Source organism: Castor canadensis, chromosome 5 (assembly GCF_047511655.1).
Source record: "Castor canadensis chromosome 5, mCasCan1.hap1v2, whole genome shotgun sequence".
Lineage (NCBI taxonomy): Eukaryota > Metazoa > Chordata > Mammalia > Rodentia > Castoridae > Castor > Castor canadensis.
The window spans coordinates 181,833,696-181,850,110 of record NC_133390.1 but is presented as its reverse complement, the minus strand read 5'-3'; the positions used below and the strand labels follow the sequence as shown (position 1 = coordinate 181,850,110).

At 47.5% G+C, this 16,415-nt stretch overlaps 1 protein-coding gene, 1 non-coding gene and 1 pseudogene across 13 annotated transcripts in view; 1 reads left to right on the top strand and 2 right to left on the bottom strand.

The window, feature by feature from the left end:
- The window catches only part of Rtel1 (regulator of telomere elongation helicase 1), a 41,213-nt gene that overhangs the window by 13,120 nt on the left and 11,678 nt on the right, over positions 1-16,415 (bottom strand). For all 12 annotated transcript variants that reach the window (XM_074075155.1, XM_074075154.1, XM_074075150.1 and 9 more), the window contains 8 exons: positions 16,154-16,229; positions 15,201-15,285; positions 12,065-12,130; positions 11,050-11,203; positions 2,993-3,031; positions 2,845-2,923; positions 1,879-1,976; positions 794-849 (listed from right to left, as the gene is read on the bottom strand). In XM_074075155.1, coding sequence (XP_073931256.1) covers positions 794-849; positions 1,879-1,976; positions 2,845-2,923; positions 2,993-3,031; positions 11,050-11,203; positions 12,065-12,130; positions 15,201-15,285; positions 16,154-16,229 — 653 coding nt within the window. The remainder of the gene's footprint in view (positions 1-793; positions 850-1,878; positions 1,977-2,844; positions 2,924-2,992; positions 3,032-11,049; positions 11,204-12,064; positions 12,131-15,200; positions 15,286-16,153; positions 16,230-16,415) is intronic.
- Positions 4,532-6,150, bottom strand: LOC109684603 (cyclin-C pseudogene; annotated as a pseudogene).
- Positions 8,144-8,250, top strand: LOC141423614 (U6 spliceosomal RNA). The gene has a single exon (XR_012448457.1). It is a non-coding gene; the product is annotated as a U6 spliceosomal RNA (small nuclear RNA).

The following is a 16,415-nucleotide window of genomic DNA, read 5'->3' as shown; positions in this document are numbered from 1 at the left end:
GGTTCCTGAGCTAGGAGAACCATGGAGAACTGAATTCCAGGGAGGAGGGGCTGTATCTGGCTCACAACTGCCCTCTAGGCCTGGGACTACAAGGATCCCTTGTGGCTAGGACTAAGGTTGAGCTCAGAGCCTGGGGCTCCTGGGAGAAGCACCTGACACAGGGGCCTGCTGGACAGCAGTGACTGGGCTGAACCCAGGGCCTGTCAGCAGGGCTTCCACCCTAGGGGCCAAGAATGCTCCAGGGCAGGACAGAACAATAGTTCTGCTGTGGGTGGTATAGGGGCCCTAGGCAGCCAGGAGCCCCTATAGTCTCAATCTTCATACCTGGACCATCATCCTGGGCAGCAGAGGCCCTGGAATATCCACTGTACCCCTGAAGAAGTGCTGAGAGGACAGTGTGGTGTGTCAGGACAGAAGCATGCAAGAACTTTCCCTGTTGGATGCCAAAGCATCCAAGAAGGTATCAAGGAAGTCACGTATCTCTAGATTTCTCTGAGCCCATCTGTAACACGGACTTCCTTCCCAGCCTTGAAGGGCCCCAGCAGGCTGAGTGTGGCTCCTGGCCTTCACTCTCCACAGGGCCCTGGCCCTGGAGTACCACCTTGAGTGCATCTGGCCACCGAGCAGCCAAGCATAACTAGACCTATCCTCCCTCACCTCTGCCTACAGTGCATTCAGGACCAAAGGAAGTGAGTGCGAGAGTTGGCCAAATCAGACATATTGTGTAGGGGATTTTGTCAGTTCACCTTCTACCAGGAAAGGAGACAACCAAGAAGTCGAAAATGGATCCTACCTGGATGATGTCTGCGAGCTTCTGCAGCCCAGCTGTGTTGGTGAACACACCAGTACCTGTGAGGAAGCGGGGAACTGACATCACACTACAGGCAGAGGAGGCCCCAGATCCTCCATGTTAGGGAGCTAGCAAGGCTATGGTGCCTTCTATCTGCTGGGTGGTCAGCCTCTCACCAGACCAGTATCAGATGCAGATAAGCTAAAGGAGGGCAGCTGGCCTGCTTTTCCCAGAGTGTTAGAAAAACGCCAGAGGGGGAGGGTGTCCAAAGGAGTCTGTGGGCCTCAAATAAGGCTCTATAGTCACGTAATGGTAGAAACTACTCTTTCCCAGTGCCCAGGAGCCTGACAGACTTCACTGGGTCATGCATCACAAACCTCCCAAAGACCTCACTTAGCAGAAGACGGTTCAACAGAACAGCCCAGGGGGACACTGTGGACCTCACAACTCTGAAGAGAAATGGGACTTGGGTGGTACAGGGGAGAAACCAGGGGCTCACAGCTCACTGAACTTTCTGAGGCCTCTTGCCATTCTAGCTTGAAAGGGGACTAACTGATATATGCTACAGTGAGAAACTGCTAACAGTGAAGCCAGAATATGTTCAGTAAAAGTAATGGCTGATCAAATAGTGCTAATGCCTCAAAGTCTCATTCAGAAAGAGGAAGTTAGCTGGGTATGGTGGCACATGCCTACAAATTCCAGCACTCAGTAGGCAGAGGCAGGAGGATCTCAAGTTTGAAGACAGCCTGGCCTACACAGCAAGATCCTGTTGCAAAAACCCAAGGACTGGGGATGTAGCTCAATGGTAGAGCACTTGCCCTGGTTTGCCCTGCCCTGGTTTGCTACCCAGCACCACAAAGGGGGAAGAGAAGCCCTACAGGCCAGACTCTTGTTCACCAGGAAGGGATGACAGCAGGCTGCAGACACCAGTAGCCAAATGCCAACACATAAGCTGTGCTAACCACTGGACACAGAACAGCAACCTTGACTAAAGGCAGCACCTGTCCTGCTCTCATCTGCATCACAGCCACTGAACTGATGCGCCCCATGTGGCAGCCACGTCCACATGGACGCATGAGGAGACTCACGTCCGGCTAAGTGCTGGATGATCTGGTCCAGTGAGTCCAGGATGCAGCCCTTGGTCTGAAACGTTATCTGGGCTTCAGCAAATAGCTCAAAGACAAAGCTGCCAAAGAGGAGAAAGAACAAAATCTGAGCCCTTAGGGAGGCCAACGGTGGAGGTGAGAGGCGTTTGTCTCAGGAAAGGAGTGAGAGGAGGTGAGAGAACAGGCCCGGGTGTGAGAGCCATGTACCAAGGAAGAGCAAAGACATCGGAGGCTCCCATGAGTGGTTGGAGAGAGGAGAGGTCCCGAGAACCTTTTGGAGGTGGTAGCTCTTGGCAGGGTCCCTAAGAGCTTTGGAAAGAGGAGTGGGGGCACAGGAAGCTACAGGACGGGCCTATGACGAGGTTTTGGGGGTAGGGAGCAGGAAAGCCAAGGAGCAAGCCCAAACCGTGAACATCAGGCTGCAAGATTTGGCTTCTCTAGAAGCAAAGGTCAGAACTCAGAGAACAGGGAGAAAGCAGACAGCCCAAGGACCCAGAACATGCTCTGCCCTCAACAAACCCGGGCCTGGTTCCAGGACAGCCACTGGTTGTATACCCAGAACAATCCTTCAGCCCCAGCTGCAATTCCACAGCAAACCCTGGTTTTGCTGCTGGTGTTGCTGTGGAGTGCTCAGAACCTTCTGGGCTCCTGCAGCCCTTAGCAGGCTGGAATGACTACACTGATCACCCCAAGACGCTTTTGTTCTAACAGGCAGGGGCCAAAGGATCGGAGGAAAGGGCTGGGAGACAGACACTGTGGGAGTGTCACTCAAGGACAATATAAAAAGCTGGCAACTCCTCCTAGGCCTCAAAAATTAAAACAACTCTGCCTGTGTGAAGCCCCAGAACTGGGCAGTCAGGCCCTTGAAGGACTCCATGAGAACTCAGCTCATTGTCCTCCTCCAGCTCCAGGCAGGACCTGGAGTAACAGGGTCAGTGTGTCCCTCACCTCCCAGGCTTGGTGATGCCGCTGTCATTTCCAGGCAACTGCACAGCATCGATAGCCCCCTCCAGGCGAAGCAGGATCACTGCAGGTCAAGGAGGTGTCAGGGGCAGGCCCCACCCAGCTGTGAGGGGGAATGAAGGGTGATACTTACTCTTGAGCTTTGCAATGTCTTCCAGCTCCATGCTGAGCCCTGGATGAGAAAATGCAGAACATGCAGTTTTTCATCGTTCTAACCCTAAGTGTGCCTTCAACAGCCAGGGTCCCTGGCATGGTGAAAAAGACATGGGTGAGAGGCTACATGAACCCTCCCAGCCCACCTTTGAACGGAAATAGCAGGATGAGCTCATGAGTCTCACACTTTATTATTATTATTTTTTAAGCTGGAGAACTTACTTTTATTCTTGCAGTTTTATACTAGAAAATCATTTAATGATCCACTTTCACAATTGATTTATAAAAAAAAATTGAATCCTTAAATTGTACATTAACATCCTATGATTCCAAGTTTTATTTATCACTCTCCTTCAAGTCTGAAGAAAATGATAAATTTACTAAGTTCCACAGACAGCACAGTCCCACTGACACAACATTTAGTGTGAAGTTCTATATTCATATGAGAATTAAGAATAGCCACTATTAAACTGGCTTGAAACCTGACTGTGTTCCTGGTGCAGGATACCTGCAGTAAGTCTGTGAGTGCACACTAAGACACAAAATTAAAGTAGGGTGTATGTATCTCAGAAAACACTTTTCATAGCAGATTAAAAACTTTACCAAATTTCAACTGTTTTATGGTGTGTTATCCAATGAAACTTTCAAAATGCCAGTGACTTTGAATTAACTGCAAATAACCTTATCTAGAATTTATTTTTTAAAGTTTGCCCAGCATTTCAAAATGATTGTGGCATTAATACAAGTTTTAAAACGTCAAAGTATCTATACATATTGCACTTTTCTACTAGGGCTGAGCTACAAACTTCTCTGGCAAGATACCAAAACTACAGAATAAAATACATTTTAAAATCAATAGGTACTTGATTAATTTCCCCGAAATTATCAGAATCATTACCAAAATCTTCCAGGATTTTGTAAGATTTGATTACTTATATAGTTTTTAAAGTTACTTACAGAGGGAATAAAAAACCAAAACCCTTATTTAATGACTGTTTTATGTCCTTTTTTTGGTCCTTCAATGACCAAAGAGAATTTTAAACAAATTATGTTTGCTTCCTGACTTAATAAAAAACTAAAGGTTTTCATTATCCAAATCAATAAATATAGTAATCAGAAACTATTAACTTTGAAATGTCTATGTCTGTCTGTAGGTCCCCTTAGAACACTTCCAAGCTTTTATAATCAAGAAATTTTAATCAATTATGTACTAGAATCAAATCAGGTAAAGAAAAACTTATTTTGAAAAAATAAAATCACTTCCCAATATGCTCGACAGAAATGAGCTAGTCATTTTTGTGTTCCATGGTGGGGGGGGGTGAGGGAGGGGATGGGGTGGGTGGTAAGGGAGGGGGTGGGGACAGGGGGGAGAAATGACCCAAGCATTGTATGCACATATGAATAATAAAAAAATAAAATAAATATAAATAAATAAATATCTGTGTTCCACTGAAGACGTTATGAAATCTGTCCAATGGTTAATTTCCAAGTGGTCCACTATAAACTTCTTTGGAATGTTTTAAGATTGGCTGTAGCTAAAGTTCTGATTTCCATTTGGACCCTGCTCTTCTTTCACTGTTTGGAGGTGGTTTTGGTTTTGGCATCTTACTAAGAATAGCTGCCATCTCTTTGCTCTCATCAAAATTCTTCCACTGCTCATACAGTTTTAAAATAACCCTGATAATTTCCAAGATTTCTCCATATCCACAGAAAGCTCAGCAAACCACTGTCTGGCAACTTTTTGCTGTATAACACTGGCTACGTGTAAGCAAGCTAAAGCTATCATGAAAGGAGGATACAGTAGGCAAAGATCCGTTCGGCAGGTGCCATTCACTATCCTCCATGCAAGGGGAAGCAACATGTCTTCTTGGCCCATGTCCTGCCCCTGCTGGAGCAAAGGTCTGTAAGGATGCTACACTATCAAGCCACAATCCTCTAGTTCTAAGAGATGAAATTCACATTCTGATACATGATTCATCTTATAAGGAAATTCCTTTGGAAAGGCATATGAAAATCTAGTTTTCAATACAGATGTAACACCAGAAATCAATCTTGTATTTGAGACTACTCCAAATTCTTCTACTTTGGATGCCAAAAATACACATGTAGGAGCCATTAATACAGGATCTATACTTTTCATAGAATACCTAGCATAGAATCTTTTGAAATAAACTGTAGCAGTGGCAATAACTTGTTGTCTTAATTTAAGATGTTCACCTAATGCTTGGATAACATTTATAAAAAAAAATTTGTAACTTCCAATACTCTTCTGAGAGAAACTTTAAGTCCTTTCAGCGCTCCTTCAATAGATCATGTTTATCCAAAATCCACTGTAAATAATGGGAGCTCTGCCAAAAGTTCCCTGCCATGGAACACAGTATCAGCAGAGTAGCCCGCAGAGCGACCACAGCCTCAGCCTGTCGTGTATCCACGATCCTGGATCAGATCTGCTCGACTCTCACTTTAGAAATACGCCCGGGAATGCATCCATGCACAGGATGTCCTTCCCACTTCTACCAAGGAAAGACCTCTAAACAACGACTGGCGATGGCAACCAGAACGGCAGTACACACACTAAGGGCCTTTAACGCCCTCTCCTGAGAAGGGAACCCAGGGCTTCCTGGAGACTTGGCAATGGCAGGTCTGGGAGAGAAGAGCCCTTCCAAGTGTGGAGTATTTGGACTCGCAGGCCCCAACAGCATGGAGGCCATCAGTGATGAAAGAGTCAGGCCAGAGGGAGAACAATCAAGGAGGACTGCAGTTGGGACAGCAGAGCATCAACAGTGAATCTGACATGAGTTGAAATCAGTCACAAATATATACGTGTATTCAGTGATGATATTTAAAAACTGTTCCCCTCCTAAACATGACAAGCAACCAATAAATAAACCAGGAATCAACTCAAACTCCCAAATTTGAAAATCAGAGGGTAAAATCAAGCATTCACCCGGCTTTTCCTGTGTGAGTGGCACACCAGAGCTGAAAGAGGCTAAGAGGCCATTGTGCAGGTGCTTACTGGGATGGGATGCATGCTCACGCCACCTCTGTCTGTGAGAGGGGAGGCTGGAGACATTCATCCAGCAGTGCTATAAAAACAGCTTCTAACCAGAAATGTTGCTTCTTGGAATTGACCCTGTAGAAACATCTCCAACAAGATGAAAATACACATGCACGAGGCTTCCTGTTCTGTTTTGTGACTCCCAAGTATAGGATACCACCTCAATGCCACACCAACAGCTGGATTGACAGGCCCTACCAACAGTGTCGTGTTAGGACACAGAGCAAAGTGCAAACAAGTGCAGTTCTCCCCAGCATCGCTGGTGACTGGGTCCAGGACCATCCTGAGACACCGGAACCCATGGATGCTCAAGTCCCTTGTATAAAGGATACAGTACTTACTCAAACACACACACCCTCCCATCTGCCATAAATCATCTCTAGATAATTTACAATGCTAACATAATATTGGTTGTGAGTAGGTGTTTTGCTGCATTGTTCAGGGAATGACAACAAAGATGTCTCTATAGTATGTTCAGCATAGACCAACTTTTTTCTGAAATTTTGATCTATGGTTGGTTGACTCTATGGACACAGAGGGCCAGCAGTGGCTGTAAGAGGAAGAGGGTAGACAAAGTACTGCTATTCCATGATGATGGCCATCCTGATGGGTCAGCATGAGTGGGCTGAGGGTGCCCATGGCAATTGTCATTTTTGAGTGTGTTTGTGAGGGTGTTTCAGAAGAGACCAGCATTTCAATCAGTAGACTTGTAAACACCTGCCTTCCCCCGTGTGGATGGGCCTCATTCAAGCCACTGAGGTAGAGAAGGCAAGCAGCTGGGATACCTGTCTTCTGCACAGTGGCATGACAGCTCCTGACTCTCAGGACTCACAACAGTGCCCCTCAGGTCCCCAGGCCTTTGGCCTTAGACTGAGAGTTACACCATCATCATAGCCCTCAGGCCTTCAGACCCAAGACTGAACACCACCACCAGCTTTCCTGCAGGTCTCCAACTTGCAAACAATAAACATGGGATTTCTCAACCTCCAGGAGCATAAGCCAACTTCTATAGTAAATCTCTTACACATCAGTATCTATATACCACATTGGATTTGTTTCTCTAAGAAACCTAATACAATCTCTCAGCAAGGGAAGGAAGGAGAGAGAGAGGGAAGAAAGAAGGATGAGAAATACTTCTCTTACATACTCCTTATTGCAGATTTTGGCTTTTGGAATAACAATAATATTTTAAATTTAAAGAAGAGAATAAGAAAATTGCCATGATTGAATCCAGGTGTGATGGTTCATGACTGTACTCCCAGCACTCAGGAGACTAAGGCAGGAAGATTGTTGAGTCCAGCAGTTTGAGCCCAGCTTAGGTTACAAAGCAACATCTGCTCTCAAAAAAAAGCCTTGGGGGCGCTGAGGTGGGAGGATCACAAATTTGAGGCCAGCAGCCCAGCCTGGGCTACATAGTGAGACCCTGTCTCAGAAGCAAAAAGGAAAAAAAAGGACAGGGAGAAAACCATAATAACTCTGTGGTGTTGGGGAAAAATGGGATACAAATGAAATATAAACAGAAGCAAGCAAGTCACTACAATGAGTAACATACCACAGTAAAGTGGACAGAGGAAACACCTCAGAACATACTATTTGACTACGCGCCCTCAAGGCAAAGGCAAGAGTGCGAAGAGATGTTTTCCTGCATGAGCAACTTTCATCTGCCACAGTTGAGTCAGCAATCCTAAAACAACCATCGGAGTATGCTAGGATTGAACAAGTATGTTGAGAAGATGGAAACCGTGGACTGGGGATGTTACTTAGGGACAAAGCACTTGTCTAGCACAACACCCTGGGTTCAAGCCCTAGCTCTGAAAAAAAAAAAATAAATGGAAGCCAGTTTTCTTACTGTCAAAAATGGGAGTTATGCCAGGTGCTGGTGGCTCATGCCTGTAATCCTAGCTACTCAGGAGGCAGAGATCAGAAGGATTGTAGCTCAAAGTCAGCTTGGGCAAATAGTTCACGAGACCTTATCTCGAAAAACCCTTCACAAAAAAAAGGGCTGGTGGCGTGGCTCAAGGAGAAGGCCCTGAGTTCAAGCCCTAGTACCACGCCCCCAAAAAAAGGGAGTTAGTGTTTGGCAGCACATACACTAAAATTCAAACAACACAGAGACACAGAGATGAGCATGGCCCCTGTGTAAGGATGACACACATACTGGTGAAGTAGTCCACATTTATTAAGAAGAATTTAAAAGAATTAAAAACATGGACAAGAAAGCCGGGTGTGGTGACACACAGCTGTAATCCTAGCGCTTGGGCACTTGGGAGGCTGAGGTAGGAGGATCATAAGTTTGAGGCCAGCAGCCCAGTCTGGGCTACATAGTGAGACCCTGTCTCAAAAGCAAAAAGAAAAAAAAGGACAGGAAGAAAACCATAATGTGGTGCTGGCCTAGAGTGTGAGTCACGACTACACACACTGCAGGTACCACTGGGAGACAAGTGTGTGTATACCTACAACACGCCCAGTGCGGCGGGCACTAACCAGAGCCCAGATCCTGGCTTCTAAAGCCACTCTCCAACAAGAGGCCAGGGGAACCAGGGCTCCCAGGAGAAAGGTCAGTGCTGGGCTGGGCAGCTGAGCCAGGAGCACCTGGTCCTGAGGAGTCAGACGTACTCAGAGCACGGTGGCCATGTGCCAGAAGGATGGTGAGATCACAAGCCAATGCTGACACGATCACCACACAAGAGCTCCAGCCAAGGATGTGGAGGAAGGAGGGGCTGGCAGCCCTGCTTTGCCAGCACCACAATGGTCATCACTTCAGGAAAGGACAATAGAGGGTGCATGACTCCAGAACCACACACCAGAAAGCAGTGGCCCCACACCTGAAACGCCAGGAGAGCCATGGTGAGTGACAGGCAAACATGCTGTGCTTCCTGGCAAGAAAGGGCATCCAGCCACACAGCACAACACCAGACATACAGCACAACAGTTGACAGAGCCACTAGCCTATCAAGATGTCAAGGCCAGGAAAAACAAATCTGAGACACTGTCCCTGAAAATGCTGGCAGCAGGCCAGCTCCCCCACAGAGCATTGTGTGTCACCATGTTTGGGGCTGTGTCAAGGACAGCTGGAAGAATCCTAGTGAGACCTGTTAATGTACACATGCTGCTAGAACTACAATGGGGCCATAAGCCCATAAAACTACTGGAAGGTGAAAATATTACTAAGTCAAAAATGTCCATAAGGAGGACCAGGCCCCTGTAATCCCAGCTACTTGGAAGACAGCCAAGCCTGGGCAAAAAGTTAGAGACCCCAATTCAATAAATTGGCCAGGTGTGGAAGTGCACATCTGTAATGCCAGCTATATGAAGAAGGCATAGGTAAGAGGAATGCAGTTCAAGGCTGGCTCTGGGCAAACACTTAAGACCCTATCCAAAAAATAAGGGGTAGGGAATGTGCCTCAGGGTAGAGTATTCGTCTAGCATGAACAAGGCTCTGGACTCCATCCCCAGAACCAGAAAAGGAAAAAGACTTCAGTACATGTAACCCACCAAACACCATAGCTCAAAGCAGCACACTGCAGAGTGCCAGTTACGTGCCCACAATAGCACTGCTAGCACAGAGTCCCCGTGCCGTATACTGCTGGCGTGGAAAAAGATCAAAATTCAAAGTACAACTTCTAGTGAGTTGATATCACTCTCGCACTCGCACCACAGCAAAACTGAAAAATTGTAACTCAAACTGTCCTTAGTCAGGAGTGTCTGAAGTATTAATGTCAATTTCCCAGTTTGTGTGTTGTCATACGGTTGTGAATGAGTGCCCTTGTTGTCAAGAAACACACATTAATATTAGATCAAAAGGCTGGCCATCTGCAACCTGCTCTGAAAATTCAGAAAAAGACATTCTCTGTCTAGAAGAGAAGGAGAAACCAAACAGGGTGAGTGTTAGCAAGCACTACTACTAAAGTTTTTTACCTGGTAACGAGTAGGAATCTGGGTGAAGAACACAAAGGAGTTTTTTGTGTGTTTGTTCTCGTGTTGTGAAACAAGGTCTTGCTATGTAGCCTAGGCTGGCCACGAACATGAGACCCTCCTGTCCTCAGTCTCCCGAGTGCTGGGACCATAGGCATGTGCCACCACACCTGGCTAAAAAGAGCTCTTTACCCTCACCCATTACCTGAGTTTGAAATAATTTCAAGCTACAGAGTGAGCAGGGCATGGTGGTGCATAGCTGTAGTCCCAACATTCAGGACGCTGAGGTGGAGGAATTCAAGGTCAGCCTGGGAAACATCAAGACCCCATTTTGGCCAGGCACTGGTGACTCACGCCTGTAATCCTAGTTACTCAGGAGGTAGAGACCAGGAGCATCGTGGTTTGAATCCAGGCCAGGCTAACAGTTTTGGAGATCCTACCTTGAAAATACCCAACACAAAAAAGGGCTGGCAGAGTGGCTCAAGTGGTAGAGCACCTGCCTAGCAATCATGAGGCCCTGAGTTCAGGCCTCTGTAACAGACCCCCAAAAATAAATAAAGTTATAAAAAATGAGGGGCCAGGTGTGCCCAGTCACACTGGTGACCCCAGCTACATGGGAGGCCATAGGTAGAGGATATGGTCTGAGCCTAGCCCAGGCAAAAATGAAAGCCCCTACCTAAAAAATAACTAAAGCAAAACACCAGCCTACAGACAACTGGAAAGGAAGCTGAGAGTGGCAAGTTATATGGGCAGTATTGAAAACACTTAGTTTTCCAGGTACTCAATAGAGGGCAAGTTAACACCAGCTGGGAAACGAAAGGACAGAGGGCTTCAGAAAACACTGGAACTACCAGAGGATGCCAGCCTGCCCTGGCCAACAGGGCCCTGCACTGTTTTCATCTAAGGCTTACTGAGGCAAACTGACATCCTAAAATGCCACAGAAGGGGCTAAGAGGGCCAGCAGACACCACTGCTGTGCAGGGTGCAGCCTCCAGCAGCTCTGGCCTCCAGGAGGCACACTCCTCCTCTCAGCTCCATCTTTCAGCTCTTGGCCACAATCTCACCTGAGCTGAGGGTGTCCCCGCTGAACTCCAGGTGGAGCTCGCCCTGCTGTGCCACTCTGGTCTGCTCCTCCAAAACCTGGTCGATGGCCTCCAGTCCTGAGGTCACGTCCCGGGGGGTCAAATCAAAGGAAGCTGACTCCTCACACATCTTCTCCTGAGAACCCAAATAAACCTTTGTCATGGCAGGGAATGGCAGGATAGGGGCTGCGGAAAGCAGTGAAGGCAGGGATACAGAAAGTACCAGAAGATGAGAGCTTCATCCTCAGAGCCCCTGTCCCTGGTCTCTAGTCAGGTCACAAGGTGATATAAAGATGACTGACTGCTGACACCAATGTTTAAAAATGATTATTATTTTACTTGAGTTGCCAACATTTTATAGCTGCAAATTTTCCACCGAAATCTACATTTCTAGCTCCAAAGTCAGAAGACATGTGGCACACGCCCACCACCTCCCTGAGCAGTAGCTGCCTAGAGCCAAGTGAGGCTAAGGGTGGTCACTGCCTCAGCTCTCATGAAGCCTCACTCCAGGCTCCAGAATGGCCAGCCATGGCTGCCACACATGGCCATCTTCTGAGGCCATTCCTAGAAACACACAGGCCTGAGCAATGGCCAGAGGCAGGGGTGAGATCACTGTGGGAGCAAGTTGGTGACGAGGGATGCCACTCTTACTGCAGCCACCAGAGGTGAGCCTCTCTCTCCACAGCAGCCTCTCAAGGGTCAGGCCAAATGGCCTGAAAGACAAAGAAAGACCCTGCAGGAAGGATGACAGAGCAGAGTGCAGTAGATAGCAGAGTCAGGCCATCTCCATCAGTCAGCCAGCAGGACAGAGGTCTGACAAGGGGTTCGTATGTGGACCCTGTGCCTGAGGGCATGTCTGAGGCTGATCAGAGAGGGCAAGGCAACAGCAGCGCCTGGGTCTGCGAGGTGCTTACAGACAGGGCTTCTGAAGTCTAGGTGGAGCTCCTTCAGCAAGGCAGGCTTAGGGAGTATGAAGCAGAAACATCAAGGGACTCACCACATTGTGGGCCTCATCAAAGATCACGATCGTCCCCTTCAGGTCAATGTTGTGTGCCCTGCGACTCTACAAAATAGAAGGGACAGGGCCTGCTGAAAATGCAGGCCACAGAGGCAGGGAAACAGGGAGGCTAAGATACATGGCAGGCACCAAACACATCAAGCAGGGACCACACACTGTGGCAGGGACAGTGAAGGCCCTCAAACCTAGCTGATAGGAGCAGCAGCTGCTCCAGGCTGGTTCTGAAAGGCCACCTGGGAGCACCTGCCCAAGCCTGACTAAAGCTAAACACTCACAGTTGTCTATTCCAGGAAAATGCTCACACACACTGTAGTCAACAGGACAACCAAGGGAGTCATGGGGGCCCAGGCCCCAGCAGCTAGGCAGCTGAAGAAGTCCACACCCAGTGGTTTTCTAGCTGGCATACACTTAGAGAAATTTAAAAATTTAGTGCCCAGGCCCTACCTCAAAGCCTGAAGAAGCAATCTGGGTTGCATTCCAGCACTGGTATTTTTAAGTTTCAGACAACACCCATTTAAAGTGTACAGGTGGATTTTGACAAACGTGTACTTTGTAACCACCAATCCTCCACTGTCTCCTACACGTTACATCAACCACAGGCCTTGCTGGGTGTCAGCCTGCTTTGCGAGTATGTGGGACACTCATACACTCTGCTGTATGGCCACACCAGAACCTGCTTCCCACTTCCATCAGTTACAGATGAGCTACAGTGACTGTGCACATTAAGTCTTGGACTCAGTTCTTCCTTTCCACACTGTGTTTACAGAGCTGCTGCACAATGGACACACTGACCAGGCTCCACACCTCACCTCTGCTTTTTGTGTGTGTGTGTGTGTGTGTGTGTGTGTGTGTGTGGTGCTGGGGATCAAATCCAGGGCCTTGCACGTGCTACGCAAGTTTCTCCTACTAAGTCATATCCTTAGTCCCTTACATGTTCTTAACTTCAGGTGGGAACACAGTGTTATTCCTTGTGATTTTGGTCCGCATTTTCTGGTGAATAGGCATGCTGAATACATCCTATATGGACCTGGCAATCCCATCACCTTGGAGAAAGGTCTGCTTGGATCTTTTCCCAGTGGTAAGCTGGGCTGCTTGTCCAATTATGAGAGCATTTTATGCATCCTGGGCATAAGGCTTTTGAGAGATAGGCTCATTTCCTCTCCTCCTGGGTCTTGCTTATTAATGTTAATTTTCCTAATTCTTTCAGAATCTAAGCTTTAAATTTTGGTGAAATTCAACTTTTTAATCTTTTCTTTTAGCTAGTGCTACATATGTCTGAGCTGGGTGCACTGGCACACACTTGTAATCCCAGCACTCAGCAAGCAGAAGGAGGATCACCTGGGCTATGAGGGAAATCCTGCTTCAGCCTTCTGTAAAGCTGCAAGGACCTCTCCTGTTGATTTGTAAGTTTCAGTTTTAGCTTTTCCTTTTGTTTTGCATAGTGTGAGATAAAAACTAAGACTCATTTGTTCCCAGTTAGTGGACATCTCTTCCAGCACCATTTCCTGAAAAGCAAAAACACAACTGTCCTCTCCCTGCTGAATTTCCTTGGCGTGGGCATAAAACCCCAAGTGCTGCAGGCAGGCTGAGGGGTGAGATTATCCACATCATTGACTGTGTGTCTTCAACACACACTTGCCACCCTGAACTTTGCAGTCCACTCCAACATGCTCTTCAAAACTGTATCACCAGGTGCAGTGGCTCACCCTTGTGATCCCAGGTGGCGATTAGGAGAAGCATGGTTCGAAACCAGCATAGGCAAAAAGTTAGCAAGACCCAATCTCAACTAACCAGCCAGGCATAGTGGCACATACATATGACATCTTCTACAAGGAGGCCATAGATAGGAGGATCAAGGTCCAGGCTGCCCTGGCAAAAATTTGAGACCCTATCTGAAAAATAAGCCAAAGGCCTGGGGCTGGGCTCAAGTGGTAGAGCGCCTACCAAGCAAGTGTGAAGCACTGAGTTTAAACCCTAGTAGTACAAAAAAAAAAAAAAAAAGGTCTCATTCTTCCAAGTTATTCACATTTCCATGTAAATATTAGAATCTGCTTATCAGTGAGGTCACTGTCCCAGAGAGGGCCCAGGCCCCATGCTTCCAGATGCTCTGTGGTTCCCAAAAGCAGCTATGGTGGAAAGCACTAAGGTCTAAGAATCACTCACAACCAGAGCAAACCTTGTCACTCTCCATGGCCCAAATCCAACCACTTTTCCACAGACACAGGCATCTCCCATGGGGTCCTGCTATCACCCCCTAGCCCACTGCCCTCTGCCTACCCCTTGCACTTGCTCCCTCGCTTGCCTGCTTGTTCTGCTGCAGCCTCTGGGGCCTCCTTCCCATCTACTCTCTCTGCCCTTCAACAGCATCAGCTCCTGCTTACTCTTCTGCTGTCTATATCCCTACTAGAACCCAAGCTCCCTACAAGAGAATGCAATGTTGTCAATGGGTAGCCACCACAGAAGTGAATCAATCAACAAAAGATGCCTATGTTATTAGTGATGAAAGTATAAGTCACTGAACACACTGAGTATGACCCCAGCTTTGTTAAGTAGAAGAAATGGGGCACAAAAATATGTGTGATGAACACCTACTAAAAGGATACCACTGAAGACAGGAAAACACTCAGGTTCCCTGTATCATCTGCACCTACCATCAGAACTGGCACTGCTCAAGGGCCACGGTCTGGGCTCTTATCACCCCTGCTAGCATGTCCACTGTCAGTTTGCTCAGAATGACAGGCAAAGTTTGCAAGTGCATCTGGTCAGGCCCTGGGTCCCTAGTCAGTGATGGAGAGGAGTCCTCTCATCCACATTACTGCTCTGAGAACCTGAACCAGCAAAGGTTTGAAAGGCCCCTTCAAGCCCAGGGACACCCCTGGACATTAAGAATCATTAGAGCCTGGTACCAGTAGCTCATGCCTATAATCCTAACTACTCAGGAGGCAGAGATCAGAAGGACTGCGATTCAAAGCCAGTCTAGGCAAATAGTTCATGAGTCCCTATCTCAAAAAAACCCCTTCATACACACACACAAGGTCTAGCGGAGTGACTCAAGGTGTAGGCCCTGAGTCCAAACCCCAGCACCAAGAAGAAAAAAGAATCATCAGTAAATCACCTTGGCATCCAACAAGTAATTGTACGGCATGAAGATGATGTCGGCTTGCTGCTTCAGGTTGCGAGAAAGGTAGTACGGGCACACTCTGGAAATAAGGAGAGTGAAGACTCCGTAAGTGCCCATGCAGGGGATGCAGGAAGTACAGCCAGAACACAGGCCACTATACCTTGTGACTCAGGAGGAGCCCTTGACCTACACACAGGGCCTCAGAGCAGAGCTGGTACCTGACATGGATAGGAAGCCCATGTGAGTTCTTAATTCTGTGACTGTATCGTCTATTTCAAAACTGTATGAATAGCAAACACTAAGCCCTAAGTTCAAATCCCGGTACCACGGGGCAAGGGGTGTGGAGGGACATAAAATCCAAAAAAACTGTATGAAAAGAAAACAGAACAAAACCGCAGCCCTATACCTGTATCATCAGAAACAAAAACAGAGAAGTACTAAAGAAAGCAAAACTTTTCTTCCCACAGTGTAAGGATACCTCCCTCCTTCCTTGTGCTGGAGATGGAACCCAGGGCCTCGAATCAGCCACAAGCACTGTACCAGAGCTATGCCCCCCAGCCCTCAAAGTCTTTCTTATCATGACTTAAATTCAGGAAGCTACAGAACAGATTTGCTATCTGTGGAAAGAGCAGAGCTGTGCTGCAAGTACACATGGAGAGCCACCACCACGCACCAAGGGGAAATGCACTAGGAGAATAAGCAAGTGCAAACAAAACCAAGTGTTTCTACATGCATGAAGCTGCTGTCACAGCAGCCACCTTGGGGTGGGCTGAGGGCCCAGAGGAGAGGTGATTTCATTTTTTTAATTTATATTCGTCAGAGCTGCTTAAAGTGTTTCACATTGAACAGTTGTTAGATGCATAAAAAGAAAAAAAGAACATATTTCCAAACGAAGAGTCCGCTGTGGAAGAATGCCACAGGCATGGCATCACTGGGAGGGGTCTCACTTGTGCTTGCTCCCACTCCTGACCAGATCCTCAATGTCCAGGATGGGAGTGGCCAGCTCCTGCTCCAGGCTCTTCTCTGCAGATAAGAGATGGGGTAAATAAATACCCTCAGGGTCCATTTGAGTGTTCCAAAACCCTAGATACTCTGGACAGAAGGGCTCCCATGCAGCAGGCAATGTGGGGCATCCACCACCTGTGGACTTGCCAGAGAAAATCCCTACCTCATGGGTGAGGTCCCCAGGAGAGGCCCCCACACAAAGCA